The sequence below is a fragment of the Zingiber officinale genome, chromosome 3B (genome assembly GCF_018446385.1).
Source record: "Zingiber officinale cultivar Zhangliang chromosome 3B, Zo_v1.1, whole genome shotgun sequence".
In the NCBI taxonomy this organism is placed as follows: Eukaryota; Viridiplantae; Streptophyta; class Magnoliopsida; order Zingiberales; family Zingiberaceae; genus Zingiber; species Zingiber officinale.
In genome coordinates, this window is record NC_055991.1 from 7246008 (window position 1) to 7262006 (window position 15999).

General features: G+C 37.9%; 1 protein-coding gene across 1 annotated transcript; it reads left to right on the top strand.

The window, feature by feature from the left end:
* The first annotated feature begins 1143 nt into the window (after positions 1-1143).
* Positions 1144-11707, top strand: LOC122055738 (dynamin-related protein 3B-like). Its single transcript, XM_042617320.1, has 20 exons — positions 1144-1670; positions 2409-2691; positions 2791-2819; positions 2904-3005; positions 3488-3556; positions 3633-3692; positions 4031-4144; positions 5176-5224; positions 6300-6409; positions 6628-6720; positions 6840-6932; positions 7004-7141; positions 7692-7805; positions 9090-9185; positions 9299-9341; positions 9652-9803; positions 9892-10038; positions 10766-10818; positions 10905-11004; positions 11104-11707. Exons 1-20 carry the CDS (start codon positions 1296-1298, stop codon positions 11350-11352), a joined length of 2469 nt encoding a protein of 822 aa, XP_042473254.1. The 5' UTR covers positions 1144-1295; the 3' UTR covers positions 11353-11707.
* The last annotated feature ends 4292 nt before the right edge of the window (positions 11708-15999 follow it).

The following is a 15999-nucleotide window of genomic DNA, read 5'->3' on the forward strand; positions in this document are numbered from 1 at the left end:
GGAGCTATTGGTCAGTTCTTCACTTGACTTTACTTTTGTTGAGAGGCGTATTGCGTCCGATGGGCTGAGGCGGTGGATCATTTAACTTAGTATTTTCCTCTTAACCTTGATTGCAAGTGCGAAGGACGGTCGCTTAGACGATCTGGTCGGCCCTTTACGTCCGACTGCCTCTCAAGGCCTATTCAACCAACTTTGTCTGATCTGCATTATGCAGTCTCATAGTCCACCCAACGCTAAGATTTTGACCGTTTAACTTTGATCTCCACGTCAATTGATCTTCACTGCTTTGACATCTATTAGATGTTAGTGGTTTTAGATTTACGTGGTGTCTTAAAATGTTTGAACACTAACCTTGTAGTCATAATAACCTATAAACTTCTTTCCTAGATTTTATAATGTCTTTCATGTGCGTATTAGTATAATTTTATCACACTAACACTTCACTCCTACTTAATTGTATGCCACATTTGATGATGAGGAGAAGATTTTTAATGATGAACTTTGTTTCATCTTATTTGATTTTAGTTCATCAATTTAAAATTTTGACTTTTTTTTTGTTTTGTTTAGTGAGGATGGTAGAATGAGTTTTTGGATGATTATCCCTTTTAGAATTATTATTTTTCTATTATTTAAATAAGTGCATATAAAATTTTTGCAAGGGTTTAGATCAAATGAGTATTTAGATTTTGTGAGGTTTTTTTTATTCTATTTATTTATTTTTTCAGAATTATTTTGGTCATTATAATTTTTTTTTTCATTTTGACCTCGCTATTTTTTAAATATAAAGTGATAAATTGTAACTTGGGTTTAAAGTTATTTAGCCTAATTTAGTAATTTATCTATGTAAACCGACCCTCTTTTGGATTCAAAACCCATGATCGACCACTCCGCATATTTTGCCTATTAGAACCCATGATCGACCGTCAACGCATATTATCTTCTCATCATCGGACGCTCAGGATTAAACCGCATACATTTTCTCTAAACACAAGCGTCGTAGCCCAAAACCACGAATCCCGGACGGCCACTAGTTTTCCTAATTTACCCCCACCGTGGTGCTCTTTTATAGTTTTGCATCGTGTGAATGCTATCATTTTTGTGTCTTTTTTTGTCATTCCGCCTATTTAAATTCCTGAGCCCCATTTTGCGAAGGAGTCTTCGATCTGCCTCCTCTCTCCTCCGCTCGATCTCTCTCGAGGGTTGCTGCCGCCGCTGAATCCGACTAGGGTTTTCGGAGAACCTCCCTCGATCCGCCCCCAAACCCCTCCCGATCCCGTTCGCCGGTACACGACCGTATGGCCGAGGATGCGACTGCCGCGCAAGCGGCGTCGTCCCCGGGGGCGATCGGGAACAGTTTGATCCCGATCGTGAACCGGCTGCATGACATAATTGCCCACCTCGGGAACTCGTCCAGCGCTGATCTCCATCTCCCCCAAGTGGCTGTGGTGGGGAGCCAGAGCAGCGGCAAGTCGAGCGTCCTTGAAGCGCTGGTTGGCCGGGACTTCTTGCCGCGGGGGTCAGATATTTGCACGCGGCGCCCGCTGGTCCTGCAGCTGGTACACAGGCCGAGGCGAGCGGATTCGCCGGAAGGAGGGGAGGAGTGGGGAGAGTTCCTCCATATTCCTGGGAAGAGGTTTTTTGACTTCAGAGAGATTCGCCGGGAGATTCAGGTGGTTTGAGTTTTTGTTTTAGTGAGTTTCGGGTTGTTATTTTTACTGTTCTATTATTTATTCACGATTTGCCAGCCTTTTTTGTTCTTTGGGCTGGAAGTGCTTGCTTCAGAAATGCTGACTTGCGTAATGCTGTATGATTTTTTTTTTTAAGTAACCGAAAAGAAATTGTTATGACGAAGGGTTCATTGTGGTTTTACTAGTTCCTGTTGGAGATGGTCTTTCTGACGTTTAGTCTGATTGAATTTGTTATTGTGCTGTTACGCCCAAGAAGCTGCCCGGTTTCATTTTCACCACTTGAAAAAAATTGTCCTTTCATGATTCCCTCCAAACAATTAAGAGCCCCTACATTATGCTGTCCACTGTGATGAAAGATGCTATCTTTCTGTTTATTACTAAAATCTCTCAGAGGCTTAGAGCCCATCTATTTGTAAATTGTTGCAGAGGTTCTTTATTAAAATCAGGTTCAAGTTTATTGAACATAAGATGGTTTGATTTTGTGTTTGTGTTAGGTGCATCTTACCACTTGTTTTATATGTCAATGGATACGATACTTTGTTATCTATCTTCTAAATGCTTTCTTCACTGACCATTCTTCACTGACCACCTGACGATATTTCTTTTGCATCATTTATTTATTTATTTTAATTTCACACCTTGACATGGGAAGTTGTAGTTTTAGTCACTGTATTTTCAATTATTTGAAATACTATTTAATTAATATACTGTTAACTTCAGGCAGAAACAGATAAGGAAGCTGGGGAGAACAAGGGTGTTTCTGATAAGCAGATTCGCCTAAAGATTTTCTCTCCAAATGTCTTGGATATTACTCTCGTTGACTTACCGGGAATTACTAAAGTACCAGTTGGCGACCAACCTAGTGACATCGAAGCAAGGATTAGAACAATGATATTTTCTTACATCAAGCAAAAGACATGCATCATATTAGCAGTCTCTCCTGCAAATGCCGACTTGGCAAATTCTGATGCACTTCAAATGGCAAGACTTGCTGATCCAGATGGTAAGGGCTCTTACCATTGTCACTTGAGAATGTTTGGAATACCTTTCTCAAAGTAACCAATCGCCATATCACTAACTACTGTCAATTGCTTTTTGTTAGGATCTCGAACAATTGGTGTCATCACTAAGGTTGTGTTTTGGATATTTGAGTACCGACTATACTGTAAAAGAGTTGTTTATCAGTTTGAGGCTAATTGTTTGCCTTTTCTGCAGTTGGATATAATGGATAGAGGCACTGATGCACGCAACTTTTTATTAGGAAATATAATACCACTTCGTCTTGGTTACGTGGGTGTAGTTAACCGTAGTCAGCAGGTATCTTTGTTCTTATAATTAATATATATTTTCCCCTTCGAATTGACCCAGTGATAGTGACCATGCATATTCTGAAATATGTTGTTGCATTTTAGTTAGTTTATTTCTTCAAATACATCATTGGATCACTTTCGTGATCAAGAAACCCTAAACCCTATATCTTTTTATCAAACCTAGATGTGATATCTCAAAGGTTTGTAGCTCAATTAAAGTCAGGGTTATCAAGTAGTCTCTTATCAAGTAGCTCAATTAAAGTCAGGGTTATCAAGTAGTCTCTTATCAAGTAGCTCAATTATATACGGTTTGATGACTATACTTTCACTAGTTACCATATAACTGCATTTGAAAGAACTTTTGTTAATTATTTCACTTCATTCTTTTTGAAGCATCATTCCCTATTGTTTTTCCTAATCAATATCTTTTTTTCCAAGTGTCTTGTGCAATATATTTGAGGTTCAATTTGATTTTAATTTATTGTTCAGGATATCAACCTGAACCGCAGTATCAAAGATGCATTAGCATTTGAAGAAAATTTCTTCCGCAATCAACCTGTATGTTCTGTTTTACATCTTTATATTTATATTGTTTTCTTTTTAAGAATATAAGAAAGAGTAAGGGTTCCTGCAGGCTTATCATGGTCTTTCTCATTGTTGTGGGGTCCCACAGCTAGCAAAGAAATTGAATCAAGTAATTTCTCTACTATCTTCAATTTTGTGCCATTTTATTTAATTTTGTTGGAAATTAAGTCAAAAGGAATGCACTGACTATGTATTTTTTTCTATATAAGGACTATTTTATAATGGATTTCAAAGTTTGTTTCCCTTTGCCATGTAGATCTAATGTGCTATTATCTTTTTGCTATTTAAAAATTATACTGTGCCCCTGCTTCATAATTTTGCCTCAGAAATACGTATCCATTTGTAATCTTGATTAATCTGCTTTTTCTGTTTTTTGTGCAAATATTATTCTATATTGTATTTCATAAAAATTCAAATAACCCATTTGCTGTCTTGTTTTATCTGCAGATTTTGGTTCAACATATTAGGAATGTGCTTCCAGGATTGAAGTCTCAGATAAATGCAGAATTGGTTACTGTAGCAAAGGAGCATGCATCCTTTGGTGAAGTTGCTGAATCGAAGGTTTTAATATGCATCATAATATAACACCTAGATTCTTTTTGATTGAAATCTATATATTCTTATATTTCTGTTACTTTTGCGCTGTTGTTCGAGGAGAGTACTGATTCCTATTTCCTCCCTTTGAGTTTGTAAAGTTGTGATATAGCAGATTCATGAATGTTGGAGATGCATGACCAAAATTTTAGGAGCTTGATTGGAAACTAGTAAAATGCCAATTCTACTTTTTTTATGCAGATTAATTTATTCCACATGCATCTCCTTGTTCCATTTTGTTAAATACATTTATCCTTTAGTGTTAGCCATGTCCAGATATCTACGACTAACACAATTTGATAATAGTAATGATAGTCCTCCTTTAGTTATTATTACTTTTCTGGAAGATGAGGTTGCAATTAGTTTGGTACATTGTTCTAAGTTGCTATCAAGATATTTGAAATTACCTGTGTAATTGGTTGAGATTAGTTTGACCATATATCTTGCATGATTGAAATGCATGGAAGAACAACCCTAATTTCTTAGAAGTAGTTTTATTCTCTCCTTGGCGGGGAGTGCTCATCTCATCTCCTCTGGTCCCTATTTTCCCTATTTTGCTATTAAACTTCTTTAAAGAGAATAAGTACACTTGAGATCCATGAAGGAGTTTCGTTCAAATTCCATTGTTTCCACACATTGACACTTGTTTTGACTGTCTATTGTACTGTTTTGGGATCCTCACAGTGCAAGAGGTTGTTTCCACAACTCTAATCGGTGACTGATGTCAAGATATTAGATTAAAAAAGTATACCTGTTTTTGATTGAGCAGATTAGTTTTTTTCTTGTCCTAGTGTTTGAACTAACAAAAATGTTTATGAAACGGGAGAGGTTTTGATAGATGAGAACATAAAGTTTCTTGTTAGGAACTTGATTGTGAAACATTTATGATTTTATTGTGTTATTGCATCCAAATGTTTTTTGTTTTTGATTGTGTCTTTAATACTCTCCTCTACAAAGTGTTCTCAAAACAACTAATCTGTGTATTGTTTTATGTGCAGGCTGCAATGGGAGTTAAACTGCTAAATATCCTAACAAAATATTGTGAAGGTAGTTAGAAATTGATTAATCAAAATTCTGTTCGTTTTCTCATGATATGTCTTTTGACATTTTTTTGTTTCATTAAAAATTTATGAAGTCAATGATTTAAAATTTTACCCAATGATATTCCTATTGGAGTTTTTAAGAATTTGAGATTTACAATCAAACTAATGGAGAAAATTTAGAGAAAGGAGGAACGGTTTCTTTGTAAATTTTGTTAACACAATAGAGTTCCTAGATAGAGAAATTCTTGGTTTCAGTGAATGATGCAAAATCCAGTACTTATGTTGATATGCTATATTGATGTGAAGAAAGACAGGCACAATAGTCTACGTAGTATTTGAGCTCTCATAGCTACTAGTTTTCCTATAACTCTAATTTACATGAAATATCAAAGTCCTCATAATTTTCACATTACTATTATCAGACCATATGGCGTAAAAAGATCCATATAGCCGACCTCACCTAGTGGGATAAGACTTGGTTGTTATTGTAACATTATTATTAGAACTTTTTATTCATGTTCAATATAAAAAATATTTAGTGTTGATTATGCCCCTATAGGCTATATTATCATGCTAATTGATGAGAGTCTAAATAAAAGTAACTTGAAGCTTTAAATATGTGGAGAAACATAAGAAACTAAAGGTTTTATATTAAATAGATTACAATTGAGTATATAAAAAATATTGTTTCAAAAATATGAAAAGAAGCAAGAATTGTTAAAGTATGCAATATCTTCAATTTATTATTTAACAAGAAAAAATAAATATCGTTGATAATTTTTTTAAAAAAACAAACGTGCATTTGAAATTAGGAGCTTTGGGGGTTTCACATGATTGGCATATTATCCTTAGGTTAAAAGCTAAGATTTGCAATTTGTGGTATGGTCAATCATAGTTTATGAGTCATAATGTTGACACTGGTGAAACAACATTTATAAATTGTACATATAGCTTTAATGTAAGATATGGTTACTATTTTTTCCTTTAGATTACTCCTTATAGCTTACAAATCAATATCTCTCATTGATTTTTCACTTCCCTTGACTCATATATCTAGTCAAATTTTGTGATTGTTGCAGCTTTCTCATTTATAGTGGATGGAAAAAATGACGAATTGTCAACAACTGAGCTTTCTGGTGGTGCACGGTTACATTACATATTCCAGTCTATCTTTGTCAAGTGTCTAGAGGTTATTCATTACTTTGCAGCTGAGCTTTGTCATGATTGAATGCTTGATATGCTAAATTTGGTCTTGTAAATTAAATGCTCGTCATCTTTAACTTTTAATTTCAAATACTATTGTTTTACTCTTGCTACGCATCTGAATGTCATGAGGTTGGAGTCTTAATTGAAACCTCAGGCTTTTGAATGTTAATAAACTTTATGAGCATCTGATTTTTTGTACAGGAAATTGATCCTTGTAAGGATATAAGTGATGAAGACATCCGCCTTGCTATTCAAAATGCAACTGGCCCAAGAAGTGCACTCTTTGTCCCAGAGGTGATAGTGAATTGGATGGTGTTGCATGCTATTATGTGATTATTTCCTTGCTCTGATTGGATTTTTTGTACTTTTATCGCTATATTGTGCTTTTAGACTTATCAATAACAAATGACCAGGTTCCGTTCGAAGTTTTAGTGCGAAGACAGATAGGTCGCCTACTGGATCCAAGCCTTCAGTGTGCAAAATTTATTTATGATGAATTAAGAAAGGTATACACTGTTTGAAATTTCTTACTGATTTTTTCCCCCCTGAAATGACATGATCTTTTGTATTATTGTAGATGAGCCACCGTTGTTTAGCTGGCGAATTGCAGCGTTTTCCTGTCCTTCGTAGGTGTATGGATGAGGTAATTGGGAACTTTTTAAGAGATGGCCTTCAACCTGCAGAGACAATGATAACTCATATCATTGAGATGGAGGTATTAAATTACCCTATTCTTGCCTGTTATTTTCCAAAGCCTGCTAGTTATTGACTACATTTCTATTTATTCAGTCATCTCTTGTTTGCACCTTTTCATAACCCAAGTAGTTGTGATGGAAATTGAAAAGAAAGAGTAACTGTGAATAGGTCGAGCGTTCAAGCATCCAGTGACATCATTGTAGACAGTCTCTTTGACTATAGTTTTAAACATTAGATGCTTGGCAGTTGGCACCATCCTTTCTTGGTTTTTAAAATATTTATAACTTCCTAATTTAGTGATACTGGCATATTAGTATTATGTTGAAACTATGTTTGTTTTCTTCTACATGATCAACAAGGTTGGTTTCTGTGCATCATTGAACTCAGACATCTTATTCCTTTTCTTTGTATGCATTAATTGACGGTTGGCTTCATTGAACTCTGACACCTTTTTCCTTTCCTTTGTATGCGTTAACTGATGGTTGGTTTCATTGATGAAATGTTTCCCTAGTCTAAGTATATTTGTGGCATTAAACAGCTGCTTTTGATTTGGGTCTCTATTCTTGCAGATGGATTACATTAATACTTCTCACCCTAGTTTTATTGGTGGAAGTAAGGCTGTAGAAAATGCACAGCAGCAGGTTAAATCTGTTAGATTGGCAGCGGCAGCATCTAGAGTAAAGGTATGTGCATCCGTCTATCTTTTGGTATCGTTCCTTCTAGTTTCTATAATAGAATATAAATGGTCATAGTTAATGTTTTAATTTACAAGTCCTTATCCCACACTTGTTAGACTCTTAATAAATGAGCATGACATGACGTATTTCACAATTATGATATTCTTCACGCTTGTATACATGGTATTAGTAGCATTCATAATATGGATTACTTTTTTTTTTTAAAGAAGCTACTTTTCAAGTATTAGAAATATATATATTACAATTGAGGCTACATATTAATAAATCACGATATAAAACTTGTATATATGTTTCATTGTTCTTTATCCTATACATATTCCACTTTGATTGAATTTTCTCTATTTGTTCCCCGATTTTGAACCTAATATGTACCTAGAAAGACCAGAAAATTAATAAACGAACTTTTAAACAAGCATACCAATTTTATTGTTTCTTGAATGAACAAAAACCAACCCATGACCACAACAACATGGAAAAAAAATCCATATGCCAGGTTGGCACTAGCTGGAGCAACCTTTCTCATGGACACCAGCAGGGTAAAAGGCTACTAACCATGCATGTCTGCCTCCACCCTTGAGGATGGTTCAATGTAATACACATGCAGAGAGGAACAGGGAAATATCCCGAGGAAGGCTAAGCCTCTTTACTGTAGATGGAAGTGATATTGTAGCCACGGGGGCATTTTGGATTCTCTCACAACAAAGAGGCGATCAAAGGGAGTTATTCACATGTAAGTGCATTTCATAGAAATGAAAGAAGATGGAAGGTCAAGAGATAGCTGGCGCTATAAAAATACACAAGATAAGAAGGAAAAAAAAATGGAAAAATGCACACCTTTAAAAGCCTCCTTGAAATCCAAGCAAGCCAGGAAAGAAGATAAAAGGTCAAGAGATGGCTGTGCAAAAATAATACACTTATGGGATGAACAAAAATTCATGAAGGGTAAACGAAAGAAGAAAATCTCCCTAAAACCTTTGCAAGCCTGGAAATTCTTTGGTTTTTAGCTATATAGACTGATAGTGTGTGCTTACTTGTTTGAAACAACGATGAGGGTAGGGGGAAGGTTGTCAATTTTGCTTTTTGTTATGCCATATAGTATTATTGATATTGTTCTTCTGGGTTGGGTGAGGGAAGAAAAGTGGAAGTTAATATTTTGTGTTATCGCATCATTCTAGGGTTTCGGCCAACTTTAACCCACTATATTGTCTCCTATGGAACCAGAATGTTCTCAAAACATAAAGTGGTGACCATTTGCATTTGAATACACAGGACGGAACTGACTCAGATAAGTTGCAAGCTTCTGAAAAAAAACCCCGGGCTGTCCTTGCTAGATCTTCTGCAAATGGAGTTGTTCCTGATAATCAGGTCATTACTCTGATTCATGAAACTTCTAGCACAAACAGAATTTTTAATATGAAGCCATGCCTAAGCTTCTTTTGACATTCTTATCTTCTTTCTGTTCTGTTTAATGATAATAGGGTGCTCGAACCATTGGGGACTCTGAACGACCTGGTTCATCTGGTAAGAAGCAAAAATTATTTCCATTATTTAAAATGAAATAAAGGACCCTTTCAGAAACTTGTTTTCTTGTTTAATTTGATATTTCTTTGGAAATGATAAAAGACACTTGTTAGATCCCTCAAGGCTTAATGCTAGTAATTATTATATGTGGCCAGTGAAGTTTGTTAATACGCTTGTTTCCTGAACAAAAGTCACCTAATGCATAAATCTTTTCCACGCTATTTAATTTTGGTTCATAGGAAGTTCTGCGATCTTAAATATTAATCCTCAAAACCATTATATCCATCCACTTAGTTCTGATATCCCTCAGGTGGTACAACTGGAACTAGCTGGGTTTCATCAATCTTTGGAGGTGTTAGTGAAGAACGAGCACCCCCGGCAAAAGACGTTCCTTCGAATAAGCCATATAACATGCCTGTTCACAGTTTTGAAAGTTCACTATCCATGATCCAATTGAGAGAAGTAAGCCTATCAAATCAATGAATAGAAATTGATATTTTCCTGATTTTTAACTGCATCAATTTATTAAATGGCTTTTATTGTTGTATAGCCACCAATAATATTAAAACCCTCGGAGAATCAGACAGAGCAGGAGGCTCTGGAGATAGCCATCACCAAATTATTGCTGAAATCATATTATGATATTGTGAGAAAAAATATTGAGGACTCTATACCAAAGGCTATAATGCACTTTCTGGTAAGTGTTGATATTCTGGCTGTTTATATATCTATACTCTCGTCGCCACGAGATGCTCAGTTGGCTAGAAGGTGACAAACTTGCTACAATGGGGCAAAGGGATCAATTCCATGCGTCCGCCTGCAAAAAAAACCCTCCCATCCCGTAGCCAACTTGGCAGTCGGCGATAAGCCGACCTCATAATTTATTTGCCTTTACATAACATGGGGACAAGTTATGAGGGGTGCTTGGGGTGAGTGTAATCACCTTTTGTTACAATATATCTATACTCTCAAATCCAAATGCTTCCCCATGCCTCTTCCATCAATTCTAGATATTATCAATAGAACTATGTTGGATTTCAATTGTAGTAGTAAATCAATCTCGAATAAAAAAAGCATGGCCTGAGAAGTTGATGCAATTCAACCATTCTTTTCTGTCAATTCCTTCTGAAGACGAGTTCCACTAGGCAATACAATCACTTCCACGATCATTTGAATCCTTGTCATTTTTTTTTGTAAATGGTTGCAAAACATAACTAGTAAATTCATGAGCCCAACAGCTTCTGCGGGGCTCTTTCAAATCTCTCTGTTGTCCCCTATTGACATTTATGTTCTTACTATGTCATTACAGTTCTACATTTGTGGGTTCATTTTTTTATCAACCTCCGTTGATTTTTGGTTATTAGAATGGATTAGCCATTTTTGAACTCAGGTAAAGAACTGTTTACATTTCAATTCTTGTTCAGGTAAATCACACAAAACGTGAGTTGCATAATGTGTTCATAAGAAAGCTCTATAGGTAAAGAACAAATTCCTTATTGCATAAGTAGATCCACCAGATGCAACTGTCAAAAAAATAATACGTGCATATAATTATCTAAATAGGGAACACCTATTTGAAGAAATGCTACGGGAACCCGATGATATAGCTGCCAGAAGGAAAAAATGCCGAGAAAAGCTCCGCATTTTGCAGCAGGTTTACAAGGTAAGCTTGTAGCTTAGCAATGCAATAGCTCAAAAACAATTTGCTCAACTTTCACTGTTTACATTCACTCATATCCTGATGTCCTTTTTTGATTGCTAGACGCTAGATGAGATACCGCTTGAAGCTGAAAGCATTGAGAAAGGATATACACTAGATGCCAGTGAAAGTAGTCTGCATGGCCTGCCTTCATCTTTCTATGCAGGAAATAATGACCTAATGTCGCCATACACAGCTTCACCTAAGAATCCAAAAAGTCGCAAGTCGCATCACTCTGGCGAGCAACCATCAGCAATGTATTCCAGCTCCGACGTCAATGGGCTGGTATCCTATCCTGTTGTTGATGCATGATCACAGTGTTCCTTTTTAGGCCAGTTTGGATGTTTGCCTCGTGTATAGTTTCCTGAGTCGTAGTAGATAAAGCTGTTAAAGAACTGTGGCAGCTTGCCATTGGCGTTGGCACTCATGCTTGATGCGGATCTGCTACTGCAGTATCCAAATTCAGTTCGATTTTTTTTTTGAGCAAGTATGAAGCTAATCTATAGAGTTCATTATTTTAAGTATCTTTGGCAGTGACATATTCCACTATCATTATATCATTTGTTTAGAACAATCTCAAAATGTTTTTGGTTATTGTAATTGTTATTTAGTCAAATTGATGTTATTCTACTTGAAGCTTAATGTCCAAGATGTGATTATTAGTAAATTATATATATTTTTTTCTTTATTAAAATGATCTTCATTTTTCTGCCTAAATTATTTTATGATTGATTTTCTTATGAATATTCCTAGTTTTGCAATATTTTATCTACTTCAAATTTGGTAATAATTGTTTCTTATTTGTTTTACTTTTGACAATGTATTACGGTAATTTAATTTCAGATTGTCAACTAGATCATTGTGATGCTAAAATGAAGTTTACTTTGGTCTGATTATTGTAAGATTGAGTTTATAAAAGAATTATTAGTTTATGGTCGACTAGCTTGTGAAGCTGTTAATTAATGTCCATGCCAACACTCCACCTGCAACTAATTAATGTTCTAGCTAACACTCTACCTGCCTGCTGTGAGGGAATCCATTCATTTATTATGTTTTTCGATTTTCAAGATCATTTATATTTTTAGGGGCTGCTTGTTTGGGGGGTTTGGAATGGGAATGGAATGAAATTTGATGTTTAGTTTGGGGAAATGATGATGGGATCCATGGATTTCTTTCTCTAAATATGAAAATAGACCATTACTAAATAATATGAGGGTATGAGAATCATTCTCGTTTCATTAATATTTGTAATCATTCCTATTCTCTCATCCGAATCAAGAGCCCCTGAGTATTATTTGTTTCTCTTGAGCAAATACCCATCACTGACAATGAATAAGCACTTAAGACCTTGAATAAAGTATCCAATTTAGGTCTCACCCAATTTGTTACACAAAAATACCATCACTACAAAAATGATTAAGTTGTTTAGTGAAATAACTTAATGATGGATTTGCCAAATTTAAACTTTAGATAGTGTCTTCGTATAATTGTAATTTAGTATGTTTGAGAGTTTTGGCATAGTCTACCAACCTGTTTGATGAAATAATTTGATTGATTGAAACCATTTTCGTAGGTCAATTTTGACTTATGAATATAATTATCGTGAAAGGTTTTGGTCAAGTAATTTTGTCTCTCAAAAGGATTCTTATTTTTTATAAAATTCAATGGGAGGACAAAAGGTGAGTGGGACTTACACAGATTATGATAATGATGTAACACTTTAAATGCTCACGTGAATATTTCAGACATCCTCCCTTGGGATGGTATAGTGATTATACATGAGGTACTATTATCATTATCATAAAGTTTAGAATTCACGATATAATCGAGAAAAATACTTCCTTTATACGTTGATCACTATTCTAAAAGTTAGTAGTTGATACGATGATAATAAAGGGCTCCACTCTGCTATCAAGATGGAGATCAAAATAAGACAGTTAAGTAGATGACATCGGTTGATCGGACGAAGCATGCCTCGATCGAGGATAAGTCTCCGACCCGTCGACGTCTTCGACACGGGAAGCAATCAAACAACTGACGCTCAAAGGAGATAATATGTAGAAGCCGAGCTGAGCTGTTACCCTACTCGGCCAAACAACATAGCTCAATGTGCAAAATTCAACTTTGGCCGAGTGGCCTCTCCGCTCGGCCTGGTATCAACTTCGGCAATAACAAATTAGACCTTTGGTCGAGCAGACACACACTGAGGGACAATGAGGTTCTAGTTGACCAGACGGGGCACCAGGGCGGTAAAATTCCGGGCGAGCGGCCAACCTGCTTGGCCTACTGATATCCAGTAATATCCTTTTGGGAGTTGGTGCCGCCGACACCGGGCATGGACTGTCAAAAGATCGTACGGCGGAAGCTTCCACTATCACTTCAGAGATATGCTCAACCCGTTAAGGTACTGTGTCAGGGACACTTTACTGACAGGTCTTTTCAGGGAAAGCTTTGAGAAACGTGCTCGTCTTGGGAAGCATGCACGTGCGCTATCAGAGCTCTATATAAGGGGGGGAGGATCCAAGCAACGGTGGAGGTATGCAATATTCACTATTTGCGCTACAGTCTTCTTGTTGCTCCGCTTCATTCTTCATCGCCGGTGATTGACTTGAGCGTCGGAGGGCCAACGCCGGGGACCCCTTCCTTGGCTCGACACTGACGTAGTCTGTGTTGCAAGTCCGCGCGTAGTCCACAGGAGGTCAACGTGAGTGCCACATCCCCAGCTTTCCGTCTCTTCGACTTTCGGACAGGATCATATTTGTCGTCGTCTGTGGGAACACCACCTGCATCCGAGCTGAGAAGATGGAGGACGTTGGACGACTCACCATCGTGACGCTCACAGGAGGAGCTTGAGATGCTCGTTCAAGCCCGAGCAGTAAAAATGATCGAACAACAACAACAACAGGCGCTAGTCGATCGGCAAGCGCCACAGCCTGCAACATCGACGGCCGGTAGGCGAGCGAGGCAGGAAGACCGAGTGGAGCAAATCTCCGTATGGGGGCAGAACAGAAGGCCGACCGGCACACAGGGGGAGGCACCACCCGCACCGATCCCTTTTCATCACGCCCGGTTCCAAACCCCCTTAGAGATAGCTCAGGCGTAGCAAGAGCGGGGATCGTCTTCGAATGATGCTCCCGTTCGGGATGCACGAAAAGGCAAGGCACCCCGAAGCAACGCGTCGCCCAAACGAATCAATCGACAGTTCTCAGAGGAGATCTTACAAGACCCTCTGCCCAGACACTATTGTTGGATCGTAAGCGTTCAATAGAAAGGGGGGGGGGTGAATATCGATTAAAAAAATTCGAGAGTAAGTACGCAGCGGAAAGAATAAACAAGGATGACACAAGTAATTTTTTATTTGGTTCGGAGCCTGTGTCGACTCCTACTCCAAGGGCCGCACACAAGGGTGCTTTCGATAGGCAATTCACTAGCAATTCGAAAATATTTACAAATTAAAGTACACGAACGCTAATAAAAAAAATAATACTGTCAAGAAAAAGAAGAATGAAAAAGCAGAGCGTTGTCAGCAGCGTCGCAGGAGCACCAGAGATTGAATCGTGAGTTGTGTTGGAGCTTCAGCCTTGACCTTCCTTATATAGGAGGTTCGTGATAGATCGTTTGAAGCGATAGGGGGGGGGGTGAATATCGCGCTTTTTAAAACTAATTTTTTAACCTTTTGAAGTCAAAGTCGTGCAGCGGAAATAAGAAAGAGACACAATTCGGTTACTTCGTTCGGAGCCTAGCTCGACTCCTACTCGAAGGCTCGGAGTCCTTGACCGCACCCATGGGCAAAGCACTATAATTCTTCTTTTCGAAATCCTCGGAAAGAAGTGAATCGTACAATGGAGTAAGATAGTAACACCCTACTATCTTGCTTAATTAAAAGTACAGAGCAAGCTTTAATTAAATTATACCGACAATGTATTGCAGATGAAGGTTAGGTCGGTACTTTGGACGATGTTGCTTGCTGAGTTGACGAAGATGAGTAGCGTGAGCAGCTTGCAGAGTAGCACAAGAATTGATCAGAAAGTCCTCTTTGGCCTCTGACTTCGAGCCTCAATTTATAGGTATGATGGATGTTCGGTCGACCGATCCCTCTGTTCGGTCGACTGAACCAGCTCCGATCCCTTCCAGCTGGAGTCTGATGCTGGCTCGATAATCTGCATTAACTGGACTTCAATGGTTCGGTCGACCGATCCCTCTGTTCGGTCGACCGAACAGGCTCCTTCCCTGTTCGTCGAGATTTGTTGCGATCTGCATTTACTGCACCTTTAATATTGATGGTTCGGTCGACCGATCCTCGGGTTCGGTTGATCGATCAGTGTATTTTCCTTCTGCATCTGATCGTTGCTGATTAAACTGATCTGTGCTGAGTCATCTTGGTTCGGTCGACCGATCCTCTGGTTCGGTCGACCGATCCAGCCAAATCTGTAACACAGTATTAAGCAAAGTATCCCTGCAACACAAAGGTTAGCACAGTAATATATAATGCATGAGTATGACAGTTAGGACTGTCTTGATCTCAACTTGGAAACCTTCTCGGTTGCTTTAGTTGGATCAGCGACCTTAGGTTGTTCCCTTTAGGAACCCGACCTCACTGTCGCTCTTCCAGTTGCATACCTCAACTTACCTGCCAAACATGATCCTCCAGACATGTTTGGTCTTTAGTCTGCTCAGTGTCTGATCGCCTGATCCACTAAGACTTTTTCTGCAAGACCATATTAGCCAACAGCAATAATACTAATACAGAAAATAATGATAAACCTAAACCTAGATTTACTGAGATCCGTTGGTCCGGTCGACCGGAAACCATCCGATCAACCTTGCTTGGAGTTCACTCCTCCAAGACTTCTCGTTACCTAAGGTTACCACCCCCTAGGGTTTTCTCCACTTAGCTTCACTCACCAAGACTCAGTATTCGGCTACCCAGGGATCAAGTCCTCCAGACCTATCCACCTG

Bases quoted from the DNA above. Each gene is read 5' to 3' on its own strand.
- LOC122055738 (XM_042617320.1), top strand. From the start codon at position 1,296: ATGGCCGAGGATGCGACTGCCGCGCAAGCGGCGTCGTCCCCGGGGGCG. The intron at 2,820-2,903 runs GTTGTGTTTTGG...CCTTTTCTGCAG, and splicing joins CAATTGGTGTCATCACTAAG to TTGGATATAATGGATAGAGG. The intron at 5,225-6,299 runs GTAGTTAGAAAT...TGATTGTTGCAG, and splicing joins CCTAACAAAATATTGTGAAG to CTTTCTCATTTATAGTGGAT.